The following is an 11,237-nucleotide window of genomic DNA, read 5'->3' as shown; positions in this document are numbered from 1 at the left end:
AATACTGACCCTTGAGGGACACCCTCGTCACCAGTCTCCTTCTGGACATCTATTTCTGTGCATCCTCTCCCACCACCCCCTTGGGTGAGGTCTCTCCCCCGTGACAGAGCAGCCCCCACTGTGTGCCACGGGTGCCGCAGCCCTGGAACAGGGGACCCTCGGGCAGCGCTTGCCCCGGCTCACCCAGAAGGGCAACCAGCTGCCAGCCAGGGCTGACATAAACCCCAGGTAGTGCCTTTGCCTGGAGGGGTGAGTGCTTTGGGAAGCCGCTGGGTCTAGCGGCGTGGGGGAAGGCTGACGCACGACCAAGTCTTTAGGTTGGTTCGGGAGTTTTTATGTTAACTTCTGAGTGAAGTCGCCTTGGGCCTCCGGAGCGCGGGCCGGAACCTTCTTTCCGCGGCAGCACGGAAGGTTTTCAGCGTCGGACCAGGAGGCACCGGAAGGTGGCAGTGGCTCCGCCAAAGGTGGCGGCATGGCGGGCTGGGGGCTGCTGGGCCGGCTGGGGGGCCGGCTGTGGGCCGCGGCGCCGGGGAGGCCGCTCTGGGCGGCGGCGGCTTCTGGCCACAGGTAGCAGAAGGGCTGGGAAGGGAAGGGGCTGCTGCGGGGAGGGGGGCGGCGCGGGGCCGTGAGGGGCGGGAAGAGCGGGGGCGAAGGGGACCCGGCCCCTGCCGCAGCCCGGCAGTGACGGGCCCTTCGGCGGCTGTTCCTTACCTCCCCTCCGCGGCCCCTTCTTTCCCTCCCCTGTTTGGAGAGGCCTCTGGGCGCATCCTGTGGGCAGCGCTTAGAAAATCTGCATGTGCAGAGGTGGCAGGGTCCTGATTTACTGCTGGGGCAGTAACTTTGCTTCATTCTGAGCGACTTGACCTGCTGTGTTTTCAGTCATCTGGGCCAGCTGCTAAAACTATCCACGTGCGTTCGCTAACTGTGCTCTGCTTCATTTTGCTTGCAGAGGTTTGGGGAGCATTCAAGGCTTTCTTAGCCCTCTCAAAAATTAGGCAGTACAGGAAGCTGTTGAGCAGTGAATGTAAAATCAGAGAGTTGTTGGGGCTGGAAGGGAGTTCAGGAGGTTTCTGGTCTAACCTGCTGACAGTGTGGCCAGCTCTGAGGCCAGACCAGGTTGTTCAGGGCTTTGTCTGGTTGGGCCTTGAGAGCCTCCAAGGGCAGAGGCTGCACAGTGTCTCTGGGCCCCTGTTCCAGTGCTCGACTCTCCTCAGGCTGAACATTTTTTCCTTATGTCAAATCAGAACTCCCTTTTTAAGTTCTTATTCTCACAGTCTCCTGGCATGCACCTCAGTAAACGAGGCATGGCTCTGTTTCTTCAGTAACCTTCTCATAGGTATTGGAAAGGTGCTGTTAGGTCCCCCCTAAGCCTCCTCTTCTCCAGACTAAACAAGCCTGATTACCTCAACCTGCCTCGCAGGGCAAGTGCTCCAGCCCCTGTATCTTTTTGCTCCGCTTCCATGACTGGACTTGCTCATTTATAAACACCTGTGTTGTACTGGGGGCCCAAAACAGGATTTAGTATTGCAGATGTGGTCTGCCTGGAGTGTTGAAGAAAGAGTAACTGCTTCCCTTGATCTCCTGACTGTGCTACTGTTGATACAGCCCAGGCTGCTGTTACGTTTCGTTGCTGTCAGGGGCTTGGTGGCTTCTTTTTTACCTTTTTGCCCCCCAGGACTCCCAGGTCCTTTGCCTGGCTGGGGAGCTGCTCTGCTGAAGTTACAGCCTGTAGCCTCGCAGGAGGTTATCCCGTCCTAGGTGTGGGACTTTGCATTTCTCTGTTATGATTTTCATCAGGTTTATTGTTGACCTGTCCTCTGATAAAGATACTAAACAGGACAAGTCCCTGGATAGACTGAGGAACTCTACTTGTAACTGACCTTCTGGTAGAGTACAAACCATTAACCGCAACTCCTTCAGCCTGATGATCCAGCAAGATTTTTGCCCGTCTGGTAGTCCTCCCTTCTGTGCCATAACATCCCAGCTTGGATAGAAGAATGCCACAGGAGATTGTGTTGAAAGCCTTGCTAAAATTAAACAACACCCACTGCTATCTCTTCATTCATGGATCTAGGGGGGTTTTTATCACAGAAGGAGTGGTGGTTTGATTTGTTGTTACTTGCCCTCTCTTTGGTGGTGTTTAGATTACTTCAAAAGTTAGATGAGAGCACAACAGATAATTGGGTGTTGTTGGTCAGGGGTGGCCAGTTTGCATGATGGTGGCTGAATAGCTTGCTAGTATAGTTTCAGTCTTTATGACTGTATAATGTAATGGTATAATTATGTAGTATGACGTTACACACGTGTGTTATGAGTCATTGTTTAAACTGATAGGACACTTAAAATTTTTTCCCATCTCTGGAAAGGGGGCAGCTGGGCTGTCTAGTCAGGCACATTAACAGCACAACATGGTGGCACGAGCATCTTTCTGAAGAGAATGTTGAGTTCCTCAAGAAGATGGCTGCGGAGGAATACAAAGCTCAGACAGCCAGCAAGCTATGCCCTCTGAAAGATGAGCCATGGCCACTGAATGAGTGGAAACCAGGTGAGAAAGTGTCTCTTCTGAAATATTAAATTCATGCTGAAGTTGTTGTTGTGTTGTTGCATTCAGTGACATCAGGATTGTGTCTTGTAAAGTATTTTCCTTTTTGCCTTTACCTCAATTATCCAACACACCTCCTAGTAAATAGGTGAATGTAATGCCCTAGTTCTCTAAAAAGCATTTACAATATTACAAGGTGTTAAGAACCTTGTAAGAACTTAGCTTTTATCCAGATCAGCACTTGGCCAGTCCAACAGCTGTGCAATGACAAGCTAATAAACTAAGAATTCATTAAAGAGGACTCCCTATAATATGAAGTATATGAACTTGAAAATGTTCTTATAAATATTGCTGGACTCTGAAGAAAAATTGTAGTATGTAATACATCCCACTTCTATTCAGTGATTCATAAAATCACAGAATATCTCAAGTTGGAAGGGACCCATAAGGATCATCGAGTTCCACTCCCTGCTCTCTGTGGGACTATGTAAAACTAAACCATATGACTAAAACGTTGTCCAGATGCTCCTTGAACTCAGACAGGCTTGGTGCCATGACCACGTCCCTGGGGAGCCTTTTCCAGTGGCTGACCAGTGAAGAACCAGTGAAGAACCTTTTCCTAATATCCAAAGTTTTACAGACTAAAACACAACGTAAAGGTTTTGAGTCTTCAGAAGGGTCACATCATTTGACAGCAAACAACAGAGTCTGCAAATCCATGACAAGATCCTCGGGTATGATAGCAGAAACCAGAACAAAGAGCATTTTTGGAACTTTAAAGCATTTATTCTTCATCTTAAGTGTTCTGATTTTCATGGCATGGGCTGTCAGAAGCCAGACTTGACAGGTTGCCTTGGCTGTTCAGTGCCAGTGACAAAAATGTGCAGAGGTCGGGGTGGAAGGTACCTACTACAGTAAACTTCTCAATAGTTAGTTTGGCTCTTGTGAAACCAACTGCATGGGTGTTGTATTTTCAAAAACAAAATTAGTCTGAAACATTGGTTGTTCTGAACTTAATGGGGAACTGTTTTGCATGTTCTATCAAACACAACTGGAACAAATAGAACTTTACTGCTAATGGCATTAAAAGCAATGAACAGGTTATTCTCAGCCTACCCACAAGGGACTCATTGATGTCTTCTCTCCTTCTTAAACTCAGATCTTTCCTAAGGTGTTGGTGGGATTTTGCAGGTTATGAGATGGGCTCTTTCAAATATTAAGTGTGGAGTTGCATCCGTGTTCTGTTTTGACCTACAGATTCCGTGAGAGTTGGTGTTGTTGCAGTAAAACTGGGAATGATGCCAATATGGACCAAGTCAGGAAAAAAACATGCTGTCACACTCCTTAAGGTGAAATAAATCATAATGAATTTAATCTCCTATACTCTATTCAGATCAGTAACCAGAAGTTTCAGGCAAAAGTGAAACTCACCACTTGTACGGAGTAGGAAATCCCTAACGAAAGGAAAGCTTTCTTTCAGCCCTGCGTAGTACCCCATGCCTATTCTCTGTTTATATCCTAAACTTTCTAGGAGAGGTGTGCCTTCTACCTCAGGTATTCAAGCGCTGCAGAACTGTGTGTAGTATTACCTAGGTGAGGGGAGATGGGAGGCAACATAAAGCTGGGGCTAACTACCCCACTTCACTCCCCCCCTGCCCCACCACCACCTGCAGGCACTTTGGGGTTAGTTTTACCTTGGTTAGTGAGCCTTTGTAGCCCTGAAACTGCTTCTTCATGTTCTCTGGTAGATGCTACTACTGTGATGAAACAGTTTTGCTGATCTGTTGCTGCCATATGATCAGCCAGGGCTGTGGAGGACATAGTGTTTACAGGGCAAAGGAGGAGGAATCTAAAATGTCAGTTCTTACTGTATGCTTTGCCACCACATACTGTAGGGATTTTGCACATCTTGCAGGCAAAAGATGGCTATACAAGTTTATTCAATTCCTAGAGCATTTATGAAAATATAGTTTGCATTCTACTAATATTTTTTTTCTGAGATAAGCCTTTAATTGATTGGAAAAAGAATGCCTGTGGTAAAAAGGTAACACTCCCCTACTTGTAGGCTGTATCTCCTGTTACATAGATACAAATGAAAACAGAAACTGACTGTTTCACTTGTTTTAATAATCTCTTACTATGATCTCAAAGCATACACATCTCCTTATACTTAAATAAACACTGTTTTTCTTTTCTTAAGGTGCAAGATTGCCACGTTTTAAGATACGTTTCAAAGGAAGAGTCAGGTGGAAAAACACCTAAGCTACTTGTTGGAGGCAAAAACGTATCTCCTTTTTCTGTAAGTGACCCACTTTGGGTGTTTTTGTTAGAATAGTTGTTTCTGCTGTGATTACAGTATAAAAGTAGCACAGGTAGACTTCTCTAAGAGATTAATTGGCAGACATGCATACTTTGGAACGGATCTGTTGTCACATCCACCCTTGCTTATTTCCTAATGCTAGTGTCGATTCTTCGTTAAGTGAATAGCAACAAGAACTTTTTGAAAGTTGTGCCTCTTGATTCACTGGGAAAGCTGTGGGTTTAAGCAGTTGTTTAGATGTGCAGTGTCCCATGCTGATGAAAGGGTCTGAAGGGCCACTAGCAATGTAGAAACCTGTGTGTTCGCCATGTATCTGGAGATGCAATACGAGACCAGGACTGCAGGATACACATGTTAATGGCCTGTTGTAAACTTATCCAGCTTCACTGGTTGTTTAGAAGACTCTGTTCTTTAGCTTACTCTTCCATACTGTTTTTCTAGCTTTAGTTGTAATTTTTCCACAGGTCTGTTGAGATTGTTTTATTTGCATGTAGCTTTACTGATGAGTAAGTTTAAGACTTAAATTTTCGGGAAGACAGCTTCATGATTGTAGCTCATCAACAGCAATATCAAAACCAATGGCTTGTTTAGACACCCCAAATGCCTAATCTGGAATTTCCAGCCAACTTCGATGGCCAAGGTTGTCTAGCAGAGCTGTCGTACCTGAGGAGGAAAATTGAATTATAGATCAAGGCAGGAACAAACCTTTCCCTCAAAGGATTGCAGTTTCTGTGATCCATTATTTCTGTGAACCATCACTTTTTGCTTTCTGCAGTATACTGGCACTCATTTGTTTGATTTAGGCAAGTAAAAAAAAAAAAGGACTTGTGATTACTAAGCAGATTATCTCAGTTGGTGATTGTGGCTTTCTGAGGACGTATATTTCCCTTTTTCAAACAGAAGGTTGCCCCTGAGCCTCAAAATTAATCTGTATACTTGCTTTTTCTTTAGTGGAGCTGGAGGAAGAAGGAGCTTTTTTCATTTGATAAAGCTGTTGGTTTTTTAATATATTCTACTGATTTTGAAGAGGCTTATATTTTGAGGTACCTTTGTTTTATTCAGTGGGGTTATGCCATGTTTCACCGTCATTTCAGGTGTCTGTCCTGTCACTTTACTCCATTTCCACTTCCCAGGTGTGACATTTTTCCTGGAGAAATTACAGCTGGGTTTTTTCTTTCTTGTTGCCTTGGTTTGAGACATGCAAGAATCATGTGCACAATAATTTTCAAGCTGTATTACATCCATTAGACTCCTTACAGTTTATCTTTTCGTAAAAATGATATTATGAGTGATTCAATATGTTGTCAGAGTAAGAAGGTGCAGGAAGCAAGGAAGTATATAGAAAATTTCTATTTAAACAGCTCTTGTGAACTAAGAAAATTTCTTCAAGGCCAAACTACCTAAAAAGTCAACTCAAGGACTTTTTTAGTAGCTTAAGTTATGTTAAAAACTCTCTTGGACGTAATTTTTTCCAAGTTGGCGCCTATTAATTTGGTTGAACTTAGACTCATTTTAATAAAGAAATTGGTCTAAGGATATTTCATTAATCTGTGGTGAGGAGCTGGCCTGAGACCGAGCTCTGTATTATTATTGCTGCTGTTGTTGTTATCGTCATCATTGTGTAAACTAGATAATTTCTAAGCAAGAATTTGGCATGCTGATTCTGAAGAATTTTACTTGTTAAGGTGGTAACAAATGATGTCTTTCTGCGGTTTAGCAGCAGGTTTGAATCATTGCTTTCCTATGTTTATCAGTCTTTTAATGTGCTTCTTTTCTCTCTGAAGCGTCTGAAAGTGAGAATTAAAGAAAAGCTGAATGATACTGTATTGTATTAGCATAAACAGTTTATCTTCTGTTAATTCCTCATAGGAACATCTGTCTTTCTCATTCCTCAGAGCTACGGATATCTAAAGATATCCTCAGCTATTTTACTAACAGAGAGTTTCATGTATTTCTTTTGAGTTTCAAACTGATTAAAAAAGGGTAAGGGGTATTGCATTTTTAGCAAGATTTTTTTTCCTTTTTAGTCTATTACAAGTGAATAGATTTTTTCATGATTTCTTAAATGCTAAATTATTCTCAGAAGTACGATTTTGTTAGTGTTCTAACAATTCTTGTCGAAAATATTTTATATGCTTCTCTTAAGTGAGGGCATATCCGTCACTTTCCTCTAATACTGGAAGATATTGTTGGTCTCTTTAAAAATAAGAACATCTGAGAATTGACTCAATATTCTTCTCTTGAGTACTGCTTTTTAGGAAGGCTTTGTGAAGACTGCAGTGTTTCGTTTGTAGAAATATATCTCTGACTTGACTGTTTGAAGAAAACTTGTGGCTGAAGTAGAACAGTGCAAGGCTATAGTAGGACTCTTGAGGTATAAGCGATTTTTACCCTTTGACTTCACTATGATTTTCTTCAGCTGCAGTAGCTCTTTCCAGACACCCGTGCTGAGCACAGAGCTCCCTGCTGTCATTGAAGGCAGCAGTTTTACATAACAGTGGGAATAAAGGATTGATAGGCAGGTGTTTAGCAGAAAGGGGATTTCTTTATTTTTAATTCTTGCATATGGTACCACAGTTTAACACATTTATCCTCAAATTATCCCTCAAATTTTTGTGGTCTTTGGGGAGATTTTGTATTTAGCTGATGACTTTTTTTTTTTAAAAAGGTATTTGAGGTGTTTTGTACTATGAACTCAAGTTAACAAGCCACTCAAAAAACCCTTTCAATTCTTAAAGACTGTATCCACACTTTTTCCTCAGATAAGGACAGATTCATAAAGTTAAAATTTCTGTTTTGTGTCTAAGTCAGAGCTTTTCATCATCTTGCTCACTTATTTATCATGAAACTTCCTGTGTTCTCCTAGAACTTTTTAACAGATTTTTAGAAACAAAAGGAAGGGCAACATGCAGATTTTAAAAATTAACTAAGTAACAATTTTAAAGGTATTAACGATCTTTTGTCTTAAAATACACAAAATTATTTTTGGGAGAGAGAGAACGGCACAGAACTTTTGAGAAGTGAACCTCAGAGGTGTGACTTTCCAAGTGTGACAGTATTGTCAGATGTTTGAATTGCTTTCTAGGAGATTTCATCTGAAGAAAAATCAGCTGCCTTTTTTTTCCTATGGCCACCGTTTTCCTGCATCACTGTTTCCATTGTGTGGTATCATCTCAGTGGTCAGCCATTGTGTGAGTTGTCTTGTTTAAAATGGCTGAGAACAATTTTAAGTACTTTTGACATTGTCAGAGTCCTCTAAAAAGAAGAGCCCTTCCGCAGTAAGTCAGCAGTGGTTTGACACTGAGTGTACTTGGTGTGTACTTGGTACATGAATCATAAACTTGTTGTTATTCATTTTTCTTTTTTGTCCAGAGACTCTAGATTCTCTTCTGTGCGAATTTAAGCATTTCTAGAAGTTTCTGCAGGAACAGGCTTTATTTCTGTGGTTTTGATAGTTATATTGATGGTGGTGTGGAACTAAGTCATTAGAAGCTTTGAAAAAGAGAAAATGCTTTTAAATTACTACAAAACTCTTTGAGAGTCATGAAAAAGCAGGAATATATTTTATGTACATTCTAAATGATTGTTTTCCCTTTCCTGATCTTAGAAATCTTCATAAATCTCTGTTTATATGATGTAGCTGTAGGGTTAGTAGTTGACAGAAAATAAAATGCAGACACAGGAGTTTTAAACTAATTTTACATAGAGTTAAAAAGCTAGTCTTAAGATAAAAGTGTAGTATGATAAATCTGTTTTGCTGAGTGGTGTTGACAGTCTGTAATCACTTTCTGTGCTAGGTTGATCCTTGGGTATTTTAAGATCCCTTCTTTTTTGTTGCTACTCTTTTACAGAAATCAGAGTCTGCAATGGAAATTTTTAAAGAAGCTGGAGTACCGCGGAAGCAGAAAGTTACAACATTTAATGTAACAGATGATGCCATAATTAAACCAGGTAATCTTTTTGAGCTAGTGAATATTATATGCGTAATCATTTAACGTCTGCCGCTTACAGACCTAAACCAAGTTATGATGTGTATTTCATTTTTGGTTTTTGTGGAACTTACTGAATTCTTGATTCTTTGCTATTGAGCACAAACAAACTTTTTGTTAGGGAAAACTAGAAAATGGGCTTTACTTTCTAGGTCACAAGACGTAGGATTTTTCATTTTTCCTGGATATTACATTTCCGTTGATTAGAAAATAAGTCTGATCCAAACTAGCTAATATGAACATTAAGCTAAGAAATAAATGTCTGTAACCTTGACGCACTTTTTGGGAATAAATATGAATGCACTTGCAGGAAGCTCTCTGATTATCCTTATGAGAGGGGCACCAAGAATTTTGTGGTCAAGTTTCTCAGGATCCTAAAATAGCAGTTTGAGGTTTGTTTCTTCTTGCTGCATTCAGAAGTAGGGCTGATAGCTGTCATATATGGTGTTTTTTCTGGCAGCTTGCAAAGAAAAACACATTAAACCATGTTATAACAAAAGTTCTCACTAAAAATCAGTGTTAGAAGTTTGGAGATTTAACAAAAAAGATTTATGGTTTTAGGGTTTAATTAGCTGCTGTATTTAGGCTGCTTTTATTTTGTGCTTTTTTGACAGTAACAGGTATTTTCCCAAGAATTATGTAGGGTAAGGAATTCTAAAGCATTCCATCTTTATTTACCATCAGAGAAGTTTTTTGCAAGTGTGGTAACTGATAAAAATCAAATCTGACATGAAGAGGAAGTCTGGACTGATAAATGGAAGCAAAAGCTTGAGATAAAGCATAAATGCAACTTCTCATAAACTGGTTTTGCAGTGTGTGTATTTTATACGTAACAACTTTCATGTACATGATTTTCTGTCAGTTGAAAAGCATCTTAACCCCAATGTGTATGGATCATATAAATATAACAGAAATCATAGGTGGATTTTCATGCTTGTTACTTAGGAGATGTTTATGTGATTTCAGTTTGCATTCATACAGATTTGAAAACAGCATGAAAATGGGTGTGGACATGAAGAAATTAAAATTTCTTTTTTTTTTTTTAAATGACTTAAAACAGGCTGGAAACTGTTGAAGATGCAGCTGCATAGATCTCCAGATTAAAGTTCATTTATAATGAACTAAGTTATCAATTCTGTTTCGTTTTTTGTTTTTTAAAGCCGCTAATAAAAGAATATTGCACTTGGATGAAAAAAAATTGCTGAAGACAAAATAAATCTTTAATTAAAATTAAAACTTTGATACTACAAGCACTCAGGGAAATGAGTATAATTGCAGTCAGGTGAGTGATGTCACTGATTGACAGTAGCACTACTTCTGCTAAAGGCTAGCATGAGGGTAATTCCCCAGAGGATGAAGCTGAACTTCTGCCACAGTCTGTAGTTTGGAAACACTGTGTCTTAACAAAGAGGAAGCATTGCAAAACTTTTTTTTTTTAATTCTTAACCCTATTTTTAATAGCGTTTTGGGTTTTGTTTTCTGTTTTTTGTTTTTAAAAACACCTTGTGAAGTGCTAGCAGTTATAAGTGCAGTATATTCTGTTTTCTTGCCAAGTTCGTTTACTGTGAGTCTTAACTAATTAAGCATTTTGGGCTTTGCCTCTCTCGATGTCTGCAGTGCAACATATCTGAGTAAAGCCGCAACCCTTCCTTCCTACTCATGTGAAATTGGGCTGGGTACGAGAAATGTGTTTAAGTAGTAACTACAAAGCATCTATTTCAGTCAGTGAGGTCTAAAAAGAAGAACATAATATGTGAATAAAAACAAAGTTTTGTTTCCTTTCCTGTGACTGTAATCTGCCCTAGATGGTAATGACTGGATAGTGGTTTGAGGACTTCAGCACTTAGTTGAACGTGATCTCTCCTCTTCTTTTGAAGGTACTCCTTTGTATGCTGCTCACTTCCGCCCAGGGCAGTTCGTGGATGTTACTGCAAAAACGTAGGTTCCTAATGATTTAATGTGTACAGTTCATCTTTCAAATAGACTGGTTGAATCTTTTTTTTCCTCCTTCTACTTTGGCTTGAATTTATGGCTTACAAAAGCTGAAGTACAATTGCGAGGGTAGTGGCAGGAAAGAGAAGTCCATTCAGCCCTTGGGTCAAAAATACCAAATTTTCTTTCTTTCTTTGAGGCTTACTTTTGATTTTGAACATGGTAGGTAAACAAATAATATCATTAGGGCTATGGTTCTGCATATGTTGTCTGTCATACATATGTGATTAATATGGAAGGGCTTGACAAACAGTTTGAGAGATGCTCAAGCTTAGCACAGGCAAAGAGGTCTGTAACAGAGGATCTGTGATATGTAGAAGTGGGGAATAAATGCTGAAAGGCATCAACTTCCAGAAAGATTGCTTAAATTTGATTTGTTGAAGAGATGCGAAGA

At 40.5% G+C, this 11,237-nt stretch overlaps 1 protein-coding gene across 1 annotated transcript in view; it reads left to right on the top strand.

Moving 5' to 3' along the window:
- The first annotated feature begins 422 nt into the window (after positions 1-422).
- MRPL3 (mitochondrial ribosomal protein L3) overlaps positions 423-11,237 on the top strand; it is a 31,532-nt gene continuing 20,717 nt past the window's right edge. Inside the window, exons 1-6 of the mRNA XM_075083382.1 lie at positions 423-567; positions 2,367-2,545; positions 3,800-3,891; positions 4,743-4,841; positions 8,714-8,813; positions 10,729-10,789. Of these exons, the coding sequence (XP_074939483.1) occupies positions 473-567; positions 2,367-2,545; positions 3,800-3,891; positions 4,743-4,841; positions 8,714-8,813; positions 10,729-10,789 (626 nt within the window). The 5' untranslated portion in view covers positions 423-472. The remainder of the gene's footprint in view (positions 568-2,366; positions 2,546-3,799; positions 3,892-4,742; positions 4,842-8,713; positions 8,814-10,728; positions 10,790-11,237) is intronic.

Source organism: Phalacrocorax aristotelis, chromosome 2, assembly GCF_949628215.1.
Source record: "Phalacrocorax aristotelis chromosome 2, bGulAri2.1, whole genome shotgun sequence".
In the NCBI taxonomy this organism is placed as follows: Eukaryota; Metazoa; Chordata; class Aves; order Suliformes; family Phalacrocoracidae; genus Phalacrocorax; species Phalacrocorax aristotelis.
This window is presented reverse-complemented; position numbering and strand designations above follow the sequence as displayed.